The sequence below is a fragment of the Neoarius graeffei genome, chromosome 21 (assembly GCF_027579695.1).
Source record: "Neoarius graeffei isolate fNeoGra1 chromosome 21, fNeoGra1.pri, whole genome shotgun sequence".
In the NCBI taxonomy this organism is placed as follows: domain Eukaryota; kingdom Metazoa; phylum Chordata; class Actinopteri; order Siluriformes; family Ariidae; genus Neoarius; species Neoarius graeffei.
In genome coordinates, this window is record NC_083589.1 from 9,951,377 (window position 1) to 9,972,541 (window position 21,165).

At 43.2% G+C, this 21,165-nt stretch overlaps 1 protein-coding gene across 1 annotated transcript in view; it reads right to left on the bottom strand.

Moving 5' to 3' along the window:
- Positions 1–20,532, bottom strand: part of nampt1 (nicotinamide phosphoribosyltransferase 1) — a 34,218-nt gene extending 13,686 nt beyond the window's left edge. The window contains exons 1-3 of the mRNA XM_060903840.1: positions 20,322–20,532; positions 4,138–4,294; positions 1,126–1,229 (exon numbers count right to left, since the gene is read on the bottom strand). Coding sequence (XP_060759823.1) covers positions 1,126–1,229; positions 4,138–4,294; positions 20,322–20,375 — 315 coding nt within the window. The 5' untranslated portion in view covers positions 20,376–20,532. The remainder of the gene's footprint in view (positions 1–1,125; positions 1,230–4,137; positions 4,295–20,321) is intronic.
- Between the last annotated feature and the right edge of the window lie 633 nt (positions 20,533–21,165).

Below are 21,165 nucleotides of genomic sequence, written 5' to 3' on the forward strand. Positions count from 1 at the left end.
GGATGGAATTGAACAGACAGTCTCATGTGACTCTCATAGGTGCTATAACTTATGCAATGTACATGCATGCATTTTCACTGATAAAACATAAAAGGCTAATTAAATAAATTATATGAACTGAGACAATCACCTTCTGAAGCAAATTAAATAATCTTATACCGCTAACTTAAACAAAATACAAGTTACATGTATTCATCTAAATGCAGGCAAACAACGAGTGTTATTGTTGTTATGTAACCAAATGAGAGTCACATCTTACCCGTCTGTGTTCTCACTTCTTGAAGGCCGATTTTGGGGCCGATTGTTTTGACTTTCAGTTCTTCATTCATTCGCTTCTTCCATGTCAGGGCGTGATATTGCTGCTGAGGCAAGCATATCCAGCAAAGAAATCTGACGACTGGCCCACTCATTCTCCATTTTCTCCATACTGAGTACTCCGCCATTACTGCTCGGCTCACACTCTGGGAGAACTGGTGTAACTGAACTTACTTTCCTTTTCTTGTAGTTTTCTTTTCCTTTCATTCTTGGTACTGCACCCTCTTTCAATACAGGCTTATAGCCAATGCTCCTCAACAGATCAGAGGTCTCGTACGCGTCATCAGTAAAATGTGCCTGTGAATTTCTCGCAAAACGCGTCCAAATCTTTGCAGTTTGAACATTCTTGGGCCGTGAATGCAACATAAATCCACCTTCTGTCGTGTTGCTGCACCCGCCAGCAACACATCTACGTGGCATGGTGATAAATTAGCTCAAAATGGAGGATCGGAGTTGCAGCCACCTCTGTGTTTTAGTATAGCGGAAATGGCATGAGACCGATTAGCCTTCCTGCTGCGACATCACAGATGGCAAGGTCATTCACTCAGACCGCTACCTATATGAATCACTAATCGTAAAAATTACTATATTAGATTTATTGTTAACGCTTAAAACTATTCCTGTGCCACTCTTGAGGTCTCAAGGCATTTATAAACAAAAAGTGAGGCCATGGTTCTGCATATCTCCTTAAACAAATGAAAACATCCGATTAGTGACCAGACCAACGTCTCTCAAACTGGCGAGACTTCTGGAATTGAAAACACATCACTGTCTGGCCTGCTGCAGCATCCCAAAACCCCAAGGACTTACCTCAAGTATGTAGTTCCAGCCTTTCTTGTTAAACACATCGTCCTGAAAGTGTTCTCGGTACACCTCTCTCGCCTCCTGAATCTTCTCAGGGGTGACGACCTTCCCTGCCATGAACAATGACAGGACAGGTGTCATCAGTGAGTGAGAGAACAATAATATTTTTATGACAGTTTTTTTTTTTTTTTTTTACAGTATCCATGAATGGGAATGGGTGCCTGTTTGGTACTCCTAGTACCCTGGCAAGAAGCGTAACCAAATTCAGCAGGGGTGTTTAGTCAATTGTGTCATTTGGCAATGAATCAGTGAACTGGATGGAGTTGAACTGACCAAGGCATATCACTGCTAAATATCCAAGGCACTTCAACGCTAAAGTCACTATTACAAACAGTACAGAGCGCAACACCGGCATTACTTTTTTTTTACCCCTATTAGGCAAGGCAACACTTTCACGTAGTCTGAGGTGAAGCGGGTTTTGTTTTTTTGGGGGGCACCCTGCCATGACGCTCCTGGATACTCTGATGTACTCTCGCTCCAGGAAAGAAGATGTAAAGCCCGCCCACACAGAACACTGATTGTTCTACTTCGCAAGACAGCATGTGCACACCCTTTCTCCAAGGGAACCGCTATCAATATGCGAGAGACTTCTGGAACTTCCAGGAGAGTGGGGAATAATTCAACTTGTGCTGTCGGACAAGATGATGCAGATTTGACTTGTCCGGACTGAACATTTAGCTGTCCTGTCCAGTCGGAGTACCACTAATGTTGAGCCCTGTAATTTTGGTGTTTGGATTTTTTTTTTTGGTGTGCAAGTGACAGCGTGGCGGAGCCCCATGTATCCGCGCTTTGAGGAAAGGCCTGATATATGTCGCACACACATTATATAAAATAGACAAGCACTTTGACTGTCTATACTGTTCTCGCTAACCAGCTTGCATGTCCTGAACCCTTTTCCATGGACGGTGTTGGAATATTGTTGGCACAGCGTCGGGTTTGAGTCAAACGCGATCTGCGTAGCCCCAGAGTTCGGCCTGTAGATTCCTTTCAGAGCAATCGGGCTCAAAATGGTTCTCGCAAACGACAGAATTTCTCCCAGAGGAGAGTGTTTCTAAAGTTGTGGAGCCACTGTTTAGCAAGTCATTTACGTCGCTTGGTTTCAGGTTTATTATTTTTGCTGCCACAGGCTTTGCACTCCATTTTTCAACAATGTTTTGTACATCCGGCTCCATCGTGGTGTCAGGAGCAACACGTGATGTTCAAGATACAAGAAAGCTATCAATCAACGATACGACGTCATACTGACCTTCGACTCCACCCACAAAATGGCAATGTGGCTGCTCCGTTAAGTGAACAGGAAGACAAAAGAATTTTAAAGCACCGCATTATGTTCCACAGTGTGACAGTACAGGGGAGTCAAAATACATTTGGGCAAAATGTGTAATAATTCTGATAAAGTGGGAGTTACTTTATCAAAGTTTGAACTGCGTTATCCGCCCGTCAGCCTGTTATTCGCCCCCAAAACCCCCACGCGAGCGCTGCTCACCGAAAACTTTAATATGAGCCCTGACTCGAGCCAGCCTTTAAAATTTCATAACTCGGCCACCAAAATTTACAGGCACGTCCCTCGCCCAGAGGACTTTCGAAACAGCACAGGCATGGCCTGCTATAACCATGGCTCGGCCCGCTGTTCACCCCAGAGCCTCTGAAAAACTTCAACATGAGCCGTGGCTCGAGCTAGCTTTTAAAAATTCATAACTCGGCCACCCAAAGTCCTAGCCCTGCCAAACTTCGCAGGCACATCCCTCTTCCCGAGACCTTCTGAACGAGCCCAGGCTTGGCCCGATCCGATGTCAGAAGCAAGCATGGATCATAGAAAACTATCACGAGCCCTGGCTTGAGCCACTCGCATGGGGATTTAAAAATTCATAACTCGGCCACCAACGGTCCTAGCCCTGCCAAAATTTACAGGCACCTCCCTCTCCCCAAGCCCTTTTGGACCAGCCCGGTACAGCCATGCCTCAGCCTGGTATTCGCCCCCCAAACCACCACGTGAGCGCTGCTGGCCAAAAACTTTAATATGAGCCCTGGCTTGAGCCAGCCTTTAAAATTTCATAACTCGGCCACCAATGGTCCTAGCCCCGCAATCACTTACAGGCACCTCCCTCTACCCAAGCCCTTTCGAACCAGCCAGGCTTGGCCCGATCTGATGTCAGCAGCAAGCGTGGATAGCTTTAGTACGAGCCCTAGCTCCAGCCACTTGCACGCAAGGGGATTTAACTCCCATAACTCGACCACCGAAGGTTCTTGCCCTGCCAAATTTACAGGCACATCCCTCTCCCCGAGCCCTTTTGAACCAGGCCAAGCACAGCCTGGTATGACCATGCCTCGGCCTGTTATTCGCCCCTAAAACCCCAGTGTGAGCGATGCTCACCGAAATCTTTAATATGAGCCCTGGCTTCAGTCATCCTTTAAAAATTCATAACTCGCCTACCAATGGCCTAGCCCCGTGAAAATGTACAAGCACCTCCTTCTCCCCGAGCCCTTTTGAACCAGCCCAGGCTCGGCCCAATCCAACATCAGGAGCGACCGCAGATCACGGAAAGCTTTAGCACGAGCCCTGGCTCCAGCTGCTCGCGCATGCTGGGATTTAAAAATTCAGCCGGTTCATCCAGGTTAAGAGTTCAGGTGACATGAAACTTTGCAGTACAGTATTAGGTTAAGTGCCAAACTGTCAATCAGTGGTTATGTTATTATTATGTGCATTTTTAAAATTCATAATAAGAATGATGGTCACAGTCATATGCTTTGTAGGATGTATGGTAGATTTATTTTTTAAGAGTTTTTATTGTCTTCTATTTTCAACTTCTAGTCCAGCAGATTTGAGTCTGAGCGCCAAATGATATGACCACGTCTAGTTTTAGACACAAACATGCATGCGCACACAAATTCTGGATCACAGACTTGATTCAGGGACACAAAACGTGGTCATTAAAAACCCCCTCACACTGCAGATACCTTTTAAATATTTGTGAAGAATATACTGCAGGCCGTAGAAGACCGTTTTCTCATATTTAACCTTCCAGGGCTTGGTTGGATCCGTCTTCTTCTCCCGGCATTCAAAGTAGGAGTACACTTTACTCGTGTTCGGGGGGTACTGTTTATAGTGTGTGACCTGCAAGAGAAACAAACAGGAATCAGAGATCACGTTCTAAGGAGTCACAGCTGACTTCGAAAGAGCCAGTGGATAATGTAGAAACACAACAACATCCATTAAATTCAATAAATATTCAGACACTTAGATTAGATTAGATTAGATTAGATTCACTTTATTGATCCCACATCGGGGAAATTCACGTGTTACAGTAGCAAGAAAATGTCATACAGATAACAAAATAAAACTGAAATAAAAATGAGACAAACGAAAGATTAAATACAGAGGGCTATTTGCATTATCTACAGTGAAAAAGTATAGAAATGCTGCCTTATTGAGAGGCTCGGAAAAATTGCACATTACAGGTAGACTCTGTATAATATATATATATATATATATATATATATATATATATATATATATATATATATATATATATATGTATAAAAATAGTTTAGCGCCTATATTATTGCACATAATAATTGCATCGATGAGAGATGGCAAAGGTAGTAGTGGTGACGTAGTGCAAATATAACGACAAACAGGTTATTGGTGCTACATTACAAGTTGTGGCTGTTATACAGTCTGACAGCAGTAGGTATGAATGACCTGTGGTATCTCTCCTTCTTACACCGTGGGTGTAGCAGTCTACTACTAAGCGAGCTGCTTAAAGCCCCCACAGCCTCATGTAGGGGGTGAGAGGGGTTATCCATGATTGATGTCAGCTTGGCGAACATCCTCCTCTCACCCACCACCTCAATGGAGTCCAGAGGACAGTCCAAGACTGAGCCAGCCCTTCTGACCAGTTTATTAAGTTTCTTCCTGTCCCTCTCTGAACTTCCACAGCCCCAGCAGACCACAGCGTAGAAAATCGCTGATGCTACCACAGAGTCATAAAAAGTCCTAAGCAGTGTCCTGCAAACACCAAGAGACCTCAATCTTCTCAACAGGTGGAGACGACTTTGGCCCTTCTTGTACAGGACGTCTGTGTTGTTTGTCCAGTCCAGTTTGTTGTTGAGGTGAACACCCAGGTATTTGTACTCCTCCATGATCTCAATGTCCAAACCCTGGATGTTCACTAGTGCAATTTGAGGAGCCGTCCTTCTGAAATTGATCACCACCTCCTTTGTCTTGCTGGCGTTGATGTGCAGGTGGTTCAGTTTGCACCAGGCGACAAAGTTGGTGATGACCTTTCTGTACTCCAGATCGTCCCCCTCTGACACATGTCCAACGATTGCTGTATCATCTGAAAACTTCTGGAGGTGGCAGCTGTCCGTGTTGTAGCTGAAGTCAGATGTGTAAAGTGTAAAGAGGAAAGGAGAGGGCACTGTACCCTGTGGAGCCCCCGTGCTGCAGACTACCACATCAGACACAGTCGCGGAGCCTCACATACTGCGGTCTGTTAATGAGGTAGTCGATGATCCATGCAGCCATGTGGCAGTCGACACCAGCTCCCTCCAGCTTCCCCCTAAGCACTGATGGCTGGATTGTGCTGAAAGCACTGGAGAAGTCAAAGAACATGACTCTCACAGTGCTCCCAGTGCCCTCCAGGTGTAAAAGTGACCGGTGTAGCAGGTAGATGACAGCGTCATTCACACCAATGCCCGGTCGGTATGCGAACTGCAGAGGGTCCATCTCACTGTTCACCAGGTGTCGGAGGTGGGAGAGAACAATCCTCTCCATGATCTTCATCAGGTGAGACGTTAAAGCTACTGGCCTAAAGTGGTTGAGCTCCCTGGGGTGCGCAGTCTTGGGAACTGGAACCACACATGAACTAGGGATGTTAACCGATGACCGTTTGACTGGTGGTTGACCGAATCAATGTCAACCGGTTAATTTTTTTTTGGTTGTCGGTTAAAAAAAAAAAAATCAATCGTTTTGAAGCTGCCGATTTTGGAGCGGAGAACCTGGAATTCTGTGTTGTAAACGCTTGGGGCATGCCATGCGGTGTAAGGATGACAGCTGACAAATCAGAAACACCCATTCAGTCATGTCCCGCCCTCCCGCCCCAGTTGAAGACAGCTGACAAATCAGAAACACCCATTCAGTCATGTCCTGCCCTCCCGCCCCAGTGACAGCTGCCACTCGGCGAAAGAAAAAAAAAAAAAGTGTAGACAGGCTTTTTAGCTTACAAATTACTTTTTTTTTTTAATTATTATTAGAAGGCACATCGAGTTTAGTCCTGCCTTGGCCAGTGCATTCTGAAAGTATGTTTCGGTCTGTAGCCAACAATGCATGTTATTGCAGATCATATCTCTCCACACAAACAGGCGCAGATGCCGACTTTTTCACGTCTGAATCGTGCAGATCCGATTTTTTTTTTTAGGGGGGGGCGTTGGAGTGTCTGAATAATTTCATCAGAGTAAATTCTGTATTAAAGTTACTAAATAAGCAAATGCCGTTACAGTCCATGAAACATAGGAAGTATGAGAAGAAAACAGTAAATCAGAAAGCTGCGCACATGTGCGCAGCTTCCGCGCAAACGTGCGCAGCTTTCTGATTTACTGTTTTCTTCTCATACTTATACTTCCTATGTTTCATGGACTGTAACGCCATTTGCTTATTTAGTAACTTTAATACAGAATTTACTCTGATGAAATTATTCAGACACTCCAACGCCCCGCCTAAAAAAAAAAATCGGATCTGCACGATTCAGACGTGAAAAAGGCGGCATCCGCCAAAAGGCGCGCCATTTGCATCCCTGTTTAAACTCATAGGTTAACCGACTTTAACCTGCTAATGAGGCTCAGTGGTCGGTCAAGATTTTTTTTAGTTTTCGCCATCCCTAACATGAACCCAGTCAAGAAGTGACATGCAGAATGAAATATACTGTGATTAAAAAAAAAAAAAATCTAATTTTAGGGAAGAAAAGTGTCATAGTAATGATAATGATATTACTTCACAATATAATAATAGTGTGTGATGATTGCGAGGTGAGCCCAGGGGTGGCTCAGGGTCAGTCACGGGTGGGTCCAGGTACGAAAAGGAAATCGCTAACGAAGCTAAACAGGAGAGTCCACAACAACAGTGCCATATAACAAAGCTTACGAGTTATTTTACTAGTAGTGCAAGACACTGAGGGATACGAGCATCAGATGACAAGACACAGGTTTGTTTAACAAAGGGACTGGGTTCAGGCAGCGCAAAAGGAAAGATATCAATTTTTTTTAAATCTTCCCAATTCTTTATTTGCTCACACACTCAGCTAGAAACCAGAACATCCAATGACGCTGACCTTCCAACACCAACACACAGACAGAGGATGGCCCGAGCGTGTTCAGACAGCGTTCTACGTGCTGTACGATGTGCAAGAACGCTCCTGCTTTCCTGTCCGAACTCCGTAAACAACAAACAACTCGCACACAGAAGAGGAAGAAAAAGAAGAAGAAGTGACATGCAGAGTGAAATATACTGCGATTTTTTTTTTTTAAATCTAATTTTAGGGAAGAAAAGTGTCATAGTAATGATAATGTTAGCAGTGCGTCCTGACACTGCTTCCTGAAGATCGATTAGAACCCTGCTGTCTGGCAGTCGAGGGTTCTCACACACACACACACACAAATGAACCACTGCATGTAAACTGTTCATTAAATATCAACACCGCGTTTTTGAGAATCGATAAAGTATCACGATTTTTCACAATGGAGTTTCTCCTGCATGTACAATCGAAGTTGTAATCGTATGAAATTTATTACATACTGAATTACAGGGGCCTTAAGGTTAGAGAAGCAGCTTTGGGCCCAAAGGGTCGCTGGTTTGATTCCCTAAACCGGCAGGAAAAAATAAAAACTCCATGGCTGAAGTGCCCTTGAGCAAGGCACTCAACTCCCAACTACTCCCCAAGCACTCTCTGTGTGTGTGTGTGTGTGCGCGCGCGCGTGTGTGTGGTCACACGTCGCTCTGGATAAGAGCGTCTGCTAAATGCCTATGATGTAATGTAATGAAATGAAATGGGAAAATAAGCCTTTAGACTAAAGCCTTGGAGTCACTGAGTCACCGTACGTTTTTTTTTTTTTTTTTTTAAGATATTTTTTTGGGCTTTTTGCACCTTTATTGGATAGGACAGTGTAGAGACAGGAAATGAGCGGGAGAGAGAGAGACGGGAAGGGATCGGGAAATGACCTCGGGCCGGAATCGAACCCGGGTCGCCCGCATTCATGGTATGGCGCCTTAACCACCTGAGCCACGACGCCCCCTCGTTTTTTTTTTTTTTAAAGTGTTTTTATACTTCTAAATCAAACAGTAACTTCTAATACGGAAGAACCTTACTGCAGATGTTCTCACATCTGTACGCTCTGTGGTTACATCTGAGCTATCTTTATCTTCTTCACTCAATGTTTTGTAGCTTTTGGAGTAATAACACGATCAAACACCTGAACGAAGTGCAGTGATGCAGCTGGTTTCACATGAGAAGGTCAGAACATAACATACATGGACATGATCGTCAGGAGCAGGCTTTCGATGGTTGGCTTTGGAGCGTTTAAAGACACTGTGGAACTTTCAGCTCCACTGAACGAATAACCTCAGTGGGTGTATGTAAATATTTGACCCCGTGTCGATTTCAGAAAATCAAAAATGAATTAAAATTTGTGCACCAAATTCTTTGGATTTTTTTTTCCCCTATTAAAGCTGCGTGCTGGAATCATTCTGCTACAGAAAAAGATCAGTTCAGAGAATCGCCGAAAAGCCTGATGTGGTGATATTCATGTCCCTGGATGTAAACTTCTGATCACAACTGTACATCACAAATTCACCAGCTTTATTTCTGACCCTAACGCTGGATCATAATGTGCTATAAATTCCGTGAATGTTTTATATCTTGATTAAGTAGTTAATATAGAATCCACAACAAAATGCAAAGGAAGATATGTTTTAAGATGACAAAAAAGAGACATTTTAGTTAAATGTCTTAAATGTCTAAACTTAAAAAGTCCCTGTGCCTGACCACACGTGCCAAGTTTGACCAAGTCATTATCTGTGGAGATTTTAATCTACCTCGCATGGACTGGGATATTGGGTCGGTAACATCCAATGACTGTAACCACAACTTCTTCTCCAAACTGGTACGTGATAACTATCTATGTCAAATGGTTGATTTCCCTACAAGAGAAGATAACATCTTAGATCTAGTCCTTACAAATATTCCAGAGAAAGTACGTGACGTACGTGGTTTTACTGATATTTTTCAAACAGACCACAAATTGATCAGCTTTACCTTAGACTTTAACATCTCAAAGAAACCTGTTTCCAATCGGGTTGTTTACAACTTCAAGCATGCTGACTGGAAGGGACTGAATGATGAGTTCTCTCACACTTCCTGGGACACGGTTTTCGTAAACAAATGACGTTGATGCATCATTGTCCAATAGATAGTTTTCACTGATGTCACGGCATTCCGGGGAAGGCCCCCCAGCCGCCATCTTGGGGGGGCAAACAAAACGGACCATCGCCACTACCGGCTACGTTACCTCGGACGAATTTATGAAGTTATATAGTCAGTTTTCTAAAATAAAGATCAATGTCGGCAAAATCAAGCAAACAGAAGTATATAGATACATTAGATGACATCTCACGACAACGGTATGCAGCCAAACTGGCCTTGATTGGGGGAATTGACCCCTACGAAGTAGACAAAGATGCATTTTCAAGTGACTATGCAGGGCTGCCAAAGCCTGAAACTGCCAAAGCCTGCTCCAAAGCCTGAAACTGACTTCATCAAACTTTAAAGGCTGTCTGATATATACAACTTTATATATTCACAGCGCGCCTTTTGGCGGATGCCGCCTGAATCGCGCAGATCAGATTTTTTTTTTTTAGGGGGGGCGTTGGAGTGTCTGATTATAATTTCAAAGTAAATTCTGTATTAAAATTACTAAATAAGCAAATCCGTTACAGTCCATGAAACAGGAAGTATAAGGATGAGAAAAAAACAGTTTAAATCGGAAAGCTGCGCACATACTGTATGCGCAGTCCTGCACACCGCTCGGGCTGCACAAATGTGCGCAGCTTTCCGATTTAAACTGTTTTTTTCTCACCCTTATACTTCTGTTTCATGGACTGTAACGGATTTGCTTATTTAGTAATTTTAATACAGAATTTACTTTGAAATTATAATTAGACACTCCAACGCCCCCCCTAAAAAAAAAATCAGATCTGCGCGATTCAGGCGGCATCCGCCAAAAGGCGCGCTGTTTGCATCCCAAACACAAATCAAATCATACCGAATAGACCTAAAATGTTTTTCAAAAATGACCCTTGCGTGAGTGAAGTGACAAGTTTCTAATAGAAACGTGACAAACGAGCGATATTAAGTGTACATTACAATGTAAACGTACACTCAGCGGTTCCAGTTAGGCATTCTCCAGAGATTGTTCACATGATGTTTTGGTTTCCAAAAACAAACTTAAACACAATTGATTGTTTATTTAAACAACTTACCACTTATAAAATGATCGGAGCAGACTTTGCTGTGTTTGGAAGGCTGATAATCCTTGCGGTTGATTCTCGCAAGCCATAGATTTCTCCTTTGTATACTGAGTGTGTGTGCTCGCCTTCGCGCTCCCGTACAGTGGGAATTCCATAAAAGCTCCGCTTGACTTCATCATCTGACCTATTACGACAGCCGTAAATGAGCAATTCCAGCGTTATGGACGTGACACTTGAACTCAAAATGGCAACAAATGACCCAGTGCATGTTTTACTGTCTCCGAGTATTTAAACAGGTGTTGCATATTTTAAGGCTGTACCATACTGGAGAAGTGATAGAACAAGAACAATTCCCATAGTACATCTAGGGCATGCCAGAAAGTGCCAATAAAAGATGCGTTATGGATGTGACAGAAAAAGTATCACTTTTCTTGGGTGACTGTACATTTTTATCAAACTCTGTGAAATTGTAAACCTAATGTCGAAATGGAGATATCCATTTGATAGAGGGGTCCAAGGTGAATATTAAAAAATCTTTGTTTAAAATATTTTGTATTTCATGCAGAGTTTCGGAAGGAAAAGTCAGCGTTATGGATGTGACGAAATTCCGTTATGGATGTGACGCGTCTGAAATAGACATGGCATATGTTTAGAAAATCAGCAATTTAACCACCATAACCCTTTGAAAAAACTCTCTAAATATCAGCTAAAACTATCAAAGTTCTTAAATAATATTTAGGATGGCTATTGTTTTGCTGTTTTGTGGATTTTAGCATACATTTCTGTGGCTTGTGGCAATAATATAGAATTGTACATGATCAAAGTTGATTTTAGCTTGGGGTTTACATTATAAGAAAGAAAGACTGACAGTGACATATTAGGTTGGTTACAAATTGGTTCAACTTATTCACATCTGTAAAATACAAGCCTAGGTGATATCTCTGGGAGTGGTTTTGATGTATTACATGTTGCTTTATTTTTGCATGGTGAGGTTGACATTTACATGGAATTGCCCACATACAACAGGTGTGCACCATTGCTAGCTTTAAATAGCCTGCTTGGGTTCTTTTGAAGACTTTGTACTTGCGCGTTACAATGTGTGCTCAGTCACCCGTACGGTAAGCTGGACCCGCAAGATGGCCGCCACTAGGGAATCCCCGACTCTGTGACGTCATGTGAAAACTATCTATTGGTGTGATTTGTTTCTATCTATTATTGAAAAACATATCCCTAAAGCGCATGTGCGAAATCCTGGTCATCCGTGGTTAGACAAGGAACTTTTGTCTCTAATTAGAAAAAAAAATGCACAAAGGAAAAAAGCAATAAGAACTGGCTGCCCAAATGACTGGTCCAAATTTAAAGACCTTTGACAAAAAACCAAACAGAAGCTGGGTTGCAAAAAAAAGATCATGCCTTCAAGCTTAGAGACTCTTTGTTTGAGAACCCCAAGTGTTTCTGGTCACTCGTCAAATCATTCATAACACAGCATACTAGTCCCACGTATCTACGTGATGGTCAAACTTTTGTGACAAACAGTGTTGATAAAGCTAATTTGCTGAATTCATTCTTCCACTCAGTATATACTACTCATAATACAACACCTCCAAGTACTGACAGGACTCCAACTGTAACATTTACTTCTCACTTGCCAAGTATCCAGCTCACTTCTGATGGTGTGATGAAAGTTCTATACTTGTTGGATCCAAAGAAAGCAAGTGGACCTGATGAAATCCCTGGGATGATCTTAAAGAACATGGCTCAAGCTGTTGCACCATCATTGCGTCAACTGTTCAATTTGTCTCTATCTTTAGGAACAGTTCCTAAAAAATGGAAATGCGCCAACGTAACACCTATTTATAAACGAGATGATGCATCTATCGCTGCTAATTACAGACCGATTTCTCTGCTGGGTATCATTTCCAAAACGCTTGATCATTGTTATCATTTGTCTCCTTATCTGTACCACCTACAACATGGATTCCAAAAGAGGAAATCAACAGTGACGCAATTAATTACAGTCTACCATGATATTGTGGAAAATATAGCCAGTGGTAATGAAGTTGACATGGTTCATCTCGATCTATCAAAGGCATTCGATAGGGCATCACATCAATTGCTGTTAACCAAACTGCAGTCATATGGGATCTCAGGATCTCTACTTCAGTGGTTCAAGAGCTATTTGTGTGATAGACAGCAGCGTGTCATCTTGGATGGTGCTTATTCTGATTGGTTACCCATATCATCTGGTGTTCCTCAAGGCTCCATACTTGGACCACTGCTCTTTCTTATCTATGTCAATGATATGCCGGATTATGTACAAGGTGACTCCAAACTTGCCCTCTTCGCTGATGACTCGAAGTTGTACAAAGTTATCAAATCTGAACCATGTAAGGAATCCCTTCAAGATCACATTGAGTGTTGATTCATACATGTCATTCAACGCTTCCAAATGCAAAGTTGTCAACATGTCTAAGAAAAGAACCCAAACTGTTAATTACCAGTACCATCTTGGTAATCAGGTCCTTGAATATGCAGCTGAAACAAAAGACCTTGGTGTTACTCAGTGCGTTTACATGCACATCCAAATCGAGCTACTGTCGGTAATCGAGCTAAGGGTCCCAGCAGGGGTGCCAGAGAAATCCAATCCTACATGCACACAAGGAAATCGAGCTATTGTGTGAGGTACATTGTGCACCTAAGCCACAGGTGGAGCTACACGCCCCATCGTGTTGGTACACTTCCGGTTGTCGTCATGAAGAAGAGGAGTGATTTCCACTTTACATTCACACCACGTCATTGCCACCTGTTGGCTACAAACTGTCCTGTGCAGACCACTGTTTTGTAAGACAACTTATTTTGCACAATTGTATATTTTTCTAAAGTCCATTTTTTGCTTACAATTTAACTTATGTCTTAATAAACACACAAAAAGTTCAATTGTTTTTGTTTTTTGTCTCCCTGTTCCTCCTGACCTCTTCTGCTGCTCGCTACTACTACTGTTGTCATGCCGACCGAGGCTGTTGTGTTCCCACTTGTGGTCTCGTCATTCGTCACTTCCGGAAGGGAAGTAAGTAGCTCGACTACATAGCTCGATAGGGTTACATGCACTAAGTAGCTCGGCTACAATCGCATAATCTAGGTCGTGTAGCTCGATTACGAGAAATCCAGTTCGTTTCGATTTCAGCCGAGCTAAGGTGTATCCATGGCATTTAGAACTTCGATTTCAGTCGAGCTACGGCAGAAATTCGATTTTCTCTATGTGCATGTAAACGCACTCAGTGTGTCAAGTGACCTAACATGGAACAAGCACATCGAGGATAGGTGTGCGAAGGTGAACAAGATCCTAGGACTGGTGAAGAGAACTTGTGGAAGACACATTAAAGAGGTGGCAACGAGGAAGACTTTATATTGCTTGCTGGTAAGACCGCAGCTTGAGTACGCCTCTAGTGTATGGTCACCATACACTGTGAAATACATCAAGCTAATTGAAGATATTCAACATAGGGCAACAAAGTTTATTCTGAATTATCCAGAAGACATGTGCTACACTGAAAGACTTCGCGTACTTGAGCTCCAACCATCGGAGCATAGAAGGAACATCACTGACCTTATTCTCCTATACAAGATAAGAAACAGCTTAATTGATACTGACTTCAAACAGCACCTGCTACCATCTGCATCCTCCTACAACACAAGGAACTTTGACAGAAATAACTACACTCGGGGGCGTCGTGGCTCAGGTGGATAAGGTGCCATACCATAAATCCAGGTACCCGGGTTTGATTCCGACCCGAGGTCATTTCCCGATCCCTCCCCGTCTCTCTCTCCCACTCATTTCCTGTCTCTACACTGTCCTATCCAATAAAGGTGGAAAAAAAGCCCAAAAAAATATCTTAAAAAAGAAATAACTATACTCAGCCTCAACACCACAAGCAAACCTATTACAGAGCCACCTTCCTCCCAAGAAGAGTTGGTCTCTGGAATAAGCTTCCAACTGAAGCTAAGTCAAAGAAATTGAAACTATCGCAATTTAAGAAATATGTAATTAGCTATTATCATAATCAACTGTCACAGTACAAACCTCATTAATTCTTTACTTGACTATTGAACCCTATTTTATGGCTCAAACTTTGATAATTTAAACAATAAGATTAAGTTCTCATCTCATTATCTCTAGCCGCTTTATCCTGTTCTACAGGGTCACAGACAAGCTGGAGCCTATCCCAGCTGACTACGGGCGAAAGGCGGGGTACACCCTGGACAAGTCGCCAGGTCATCACAGGGCTGACACATAGACACAGACAACCATTCACACTCACATTCACACCTACGGTCAATTTAGAGTCACCAGTTAACCTAACCTGCATGTCTTTGGACTGTGGGGGAAACCGGAGCACCCGGAGGAAACCCACGCGGACACGGGGAGAATATGCAAACTCCACACAGAAAGGCCCTCGCCGGCCCCGGGGCTCGAACCCAGGACCTTCTTGCTGTGAGGCGACAGTGCTAACCACTACACCACCGTGCCGCCAAGATTAAGTTATATAAAGATTTATTAACACATTATATATATATTTTTTTTTAATAGGAGAAGTTTATCAATTGGGACGAAAGTCCTGTAGCTTCTACCTGTCACAAAATTTAGTTTTAGAAATTTTATTATTACTTGATTCTCGTTTCATTTTATCTTTAACTGTATTTATATACATTGTGACAAATAAATAAAAAAAAAACATCACAGTGACACAAAATACAAATTTAACCGGTATTATAGTGCGTCCTAATTTATTGTCATTCATAATAACCATCATCTGTCTGGACAAAATTTTAAAAAATTATTAAAGTAAATATTTTAGAAAAAAATAATATAAAAAAGTTAGGGTGGCACAGTGGTGTAGTGGTTAGCGCTGTCGCCTCACAGCAAGAAGGTCCTGGGTTCAAGCCCCGTGGCCGGTGAGGGCCTTTCTGTGTGGAGTTTGCATGTTCTCCCCGTGTCCGCGTGGGTTTCCTCCGGGTGCGCCGGTTTCCCCCACAGTCCAAAGACATGCAGGTTAGGTTAACTGGTGACTCTAAATTGAGCGTAGGTGTGAATGTGAGTGTGAATGGTTGTCTGTGTCTATGTGTCAGCCCTGTGATGACCTGGCGACTTGTCCAGGGTGTACCCCGCCTTTCGCCCGTAGTCAGCTGGGATAGGCTCCTGCGACCCTGTAGAACAGGATAAAGCGGCTAGAGATAATGAGATGAGATGAATATAAAAGTTAAAATTTGACATGCTGTCGCTGAAGGGAATAATGGAGTCGAATGGAGTACATTTGTCTGCAATCAATAAGTTAGTGCTTTTTTTTGGTTAATAATTTGCAATTAGATTGTAAAATTACATTTTTTTACAATATAAATGACGATCGCTGTAGCTGGAGTTGGAATGATAGACTAAATAATAGTGCATTCAGTTTAACATGCAACTCCGACAACCAAAATGTTATTACAGTTTAATTACATTACTTTTTTTTTTAAATAAAGCTTTCAGATTTTTCAAGTGTAGGTCATAAAAAGAATTTTCCTGACACCTGATTATTTTTGTTTAGTGGACCGAAAGCTACTGAATTCGAATCACAGACTTCCGATTTTATTAGGTTTTTTTTTTAAACCGAACAATTAATGAATTTATCTCCACGTGGTCTTGAATTCTCCGCTATGTTTTTCCTGCTTCACCATGACCCAATTCGAGATACATCATGATGTGATGTCATGACGTCCGCGCAAGGCATTGTGGGATACAAATTTGAAACGGGAGAGAAAAATGGAGGATGTGAGTGTGCGAATGAAACGTGAAAGACCGACTACGGTAACGGAAAGCGAAAAGAAATAAAAAGACGTTATGTTATATACGAAGGAAAGGAAAGGCAGGAAATATCAAACTAATAAATAAACGGCATTCAGCGAGCACCTCGGTGTATAGTATGCACATACATATGCACATGAAGAGGTGCTTCAAGATCCAGATTTAATCCAAGGCCAGGAGAATTTCTAATCGGTCATCATGCTGCTTCCAGTATAATATTCTGTACAAAAGCACTTTTCCCAAATCAAACCTCAGCCGTTCCAACCCGTCCCACTGAGAAAGGGCCGGCTCACACTGATCGTCCACAGCAACACAGACGCGTTGCAGGGATGCTGACCAACACGGACATCAGAGCAGCCGAGTGCCAAATGGAAGTGTAAACATCAGCACATAATGTCTGCACTAATCCCCGTGATAACCGGGAATGACATATCCCGCACGTACACCACAACAGCCTTCGTGAGAAACTGACAGTCTGGGTTTTCACCTCTCTCTTTTTCTCCCACATCATCATCTTCACACAGTACCACTGTTGTTCACTCCTGGACAGGACAATCTGCACGCGCACTTGTGTGTGTTGAAGGCACGTGTTGGGGTTAGTACTGCATGTGTAGTGTCCATTTAAACAAGAGAGCTCTGACAGCACAATATCCCCTGCTGGTAATTGTGCCATAACTCTGATAAAATGCGACTAAATTGAAATGATATGCGTATTACCTAACCCAATCAGATCTACCAGATCGCAGCAGAAAAATTTACTGGTAAAACCTGTTGTTAAAACAAAGTATGGTGAAGCAGCTTTTAGCTACTATGCAGTGCAGCTATGGAACCAACTGCCAGAGCAGAGGACATCAAAAATGCTCCTGCTGTTGGCAGCTTCAAATCTAGGTTAAAGACCAAGCTGTTCTCAGATGCTTTCTGCTAAATTATTAATATTGTCATCTCTACATGTTTCAAACTCTTAACTTTTACAGTCTCTGCATGTTTTAAATTTTACTTAACTTTTATTCTATTTTATTCTGCTGTTTTTTTTCTTTTACTGAACTTTTACTTCATTTTATTATTTTATTTCTACTATTGTTTAATTCTTATTATTTTTCTTCCCCATTTATTTTATGTAATTTTATTTTCTACTGTTTACTGTTTTGCTTTTACTTCTGTAAAGCACATTGAACTGCCACTGTGTATGAAATGTGCTATATAAATAAACTTGCCTTGCCTTACCGACATATAACAAAGAATCCTGCCAAGTTTCGTAAAATTACTCAAAAAATTGAGTTGATTTCAGAAGCCGAGCACCTTTCCTAAGACGGATGGATGGCCGTGCCATGATCCCCCTTCGGGCCTTTCAACCAGCGGGGGATAATAAAAATTGTGAGGGAAGTTGCTTTCAGAAAGCAAGCACACCTTGATGAAATTGCCAAAGTACAACTTGGTTAATAATCAAGGGCATAACTCTGGTCAAATTTATCCAAATTAAATGAAATTTCACTATGCGTATAACTGTCATATAATAAAGCATTTTGCCAAGTTTGGTGAAATTCCTCCACAAATTGTGAGAGGAGTTGATTTCAGAAGAACGTACACCCTCATGAAACTGCCAAAGTACAAGGTTGCTAATCGAGGGCTGTAACTCTGGTAAAATGTGACCCAATTTAACGAAATTACAATATGAGTATTACCGATATATAGCCAAGTTTCGTAAAATTCCTCCAAAAATTGTGAGAGAAGTTGATTTCAGAAGGTGAGCACCCTTCCTGGGACAGACAGACATCGCCACGACATAATCCCCCTTCGGGTCTTTCATTCAGCGGAGGATAAAAAGGCACTCGCTACCGTTCGTTCACTCCATACGTCCTTCATTTACACACACTTTTTGAACCAGTGCCCTCTGGTAGGAGGCTGCGGTCCATCAGAACCAGAACCTCACACCACAAGGCCACCTTCTTCCCCACTGCAGCTGCCTCATCAATAAGGCCCGAGACCCCACGGCCTCGAAACTCTAACCTCACACTTTCAATCTGTGACGTTAATGCGCTTCGTCTCCGAACTGCGATCTTAAACATCTCACGGTCATCTTCATTTTGCGAACTTTTATTGCACATTCCGGCTCACGCTGTACAGCTCGGACTTCAAAACTACCCATACACACAGCCCTTAAATACCCTCAGTCATCATTTTACTGTCCTCTCATTCATCAAACCCTGACTCACCATCCTGTGATCCTCAGTCGCACTTTTAACATTTAAAAAAAAAATCCCAACACATAAGCAGAGCAGAAGTTCATGCTGTGTTGTGTTCAAGTTCCCGGTACTCATCACTCATAACCTACTTAATTTACAGTAAACATGAACACCACTAGGCTTGTGTGATGACATTCAGGGCTGCGTGATGTGACGGCTCTCCAAGCGCTCAGGAAACATCATCGTCAGCTTTCTATAAAACTTCTCTTATTTAAAAAGGAACTACTTGGAGCAATGCTGTCCAATTGGAAACGCGAGCTGGGTTCGTGTTGGCGTGTTATATCGTTAACATGACGACAATAACGGAGTCTTTGTACGTGTGCACGGCTTTACACACTTGGGAGAGGTGTGTGGTGTGACTCGAGCAGGTCAGGCTGTAATGTTACACCTCGTCCACATGACTCAATCAGCTGGAAATAAACCTTCTCGACACAATCAAACTCGAGCTGGTTAGAGACATCAATGTTACTGCGAGATGTAAAACAGTACAGAATCACAGCGGAACCGGTTCACTTTTACGTGGGACACACGGATACCGGTCGTCATGTTGTGATCTCTCACTGCGTCTCATCTCATCTCATTATCTCTAGCCGCTTTATCCTTCTACAGGGTCGCAGGCAAGCTGGAGCCTATCCCAGCTGACTATGGGCGAAAGGCGGGGTACACCCTGGACAAGTCGCCAGGTCATCACAGGGCTGACACATAGACACAGACAACCATTCACACTCACATTCACACCTACGGTCAATTTAGAGTCACCAGTTAACCTAACCTGCATGTCTTTGGACTGTGGGGGAAACCGGAGCACCCGGAGGAAACCCACGCGGACACGGGGAGAACATGCAAACTCCACACAGAAAGGCCCTCGCCGGCCCCGGGGCTCGAACCCAGGACCTTCTTGCTGTGAGGCGACAGCGCTAACCACTACACCACCGTGCCGCCCCTCTCACTGCGTGTGTGTGATATTAACCTACATCATACATCAGCTATGAGAAGGAGCTGAGCAACTCTGTGTGTGAGTGAGTCATCATCATCCTCATGTACTTCGTGAATACAAAAGACATTTGTGTGTGTGTGTGTGTGTGTGTGTCCAAGCTGTGCAGTAGCTTTCACTTTCCTGAAAGTGAGAGAGATCACAGCTTTCGGTTTTGTTTCGTGAAGGACGTGATGAAGCAGGAACACCGTCTCTTCGTCCTCTGGACACCAGGAGCTCAGGAGAAGAACCGCACTCATTCACCTCCAGCCATGAGCGTCTCAAACCTGCAGCCGGCTTCCCACCTTCATCACCTGGCTCTGTCTGTCTCTCTGTCTGTCTGTCTCTGCTCCAGACGTGCTGTGAACAAATTTGTACACCCTACCTGCCATCACCTCCTCCCAGCCCGGCCTGGCCTACCCAAATATCTCTCTCTCTCTCTCTCTCTCACACACACACACGGCCTGGACAATATGAAAACACCTTGCCCTGTTTCATCATCTTTCACAAAGCCGCTGATCCCGGACCTGCGAGCCGCACAAACCGGAAACAGCTCCTCCTCACCTTGTACGAGTCGGTGGCGAGCAGGATGTTGAAGTCGGAATCCCTGGGCTCCATCTTCCCCTGGGCTGGAGGTGCCGCTGTCAGCTCCGTTGTTCTCGACGCTCTCTCTCTCTCTGTCTGTCTGTCTCTCTGCCTGTCTGTCTCTCCTCTCAGAGGGATGCAATCACAACCGAGCGCGTCGTTACACAGGGCGGAGAAAGAGCGCGTGCGGAAGGGCGGAGCTTGTACACGGAGCGGAGCGTTGATGATGACGTCTGTAATGGGCGGGGCAAACGCCCAGCCCTGCCTGAGTGGGAGCTAAAATGGCGGATCTGCTGTAGCTCGGGTTTCCTCTGACAGAACCGTGTCACGGGTTTAATTCGGGCTTCCGGTTTGTTTGTTTTTTTCTGCATCGGTTGCCATTTAACCTTTAGCAGTACACTGTTATGACTTTGGAACTGCACTGAGTATTCATTTATTCATGACCACAGTAAGGCAGAACTCCCAAAATAGTGCAGTGATGGTGTGTGTGAGGACATGATGGAAGAGGGCTAGCATCTCTCTCTCATACACACACACACGTTTGTCTCACTATCCTTGTAAGGACGTTCCATTGATATAATTATTTTTGTAGTTGATTAATGCTGTGCCTGCACCTGAACTTAACCCTAACCTTCACCTCAGTCATGAAAAGGAAACTTTTTGGCTCTTTTATTTATTTACTTAAATTTTTGTTTCAAACAAACAGCAGTTTCCTTATGGGGACCTTCTAAATGTCCTCACAAGGTCGAAATTGTCAGATTTTCCTTTCTTTGTGGGGACATTTGGTCCCCAGTAGTATATAAAAACACACACGTTTGTCTCA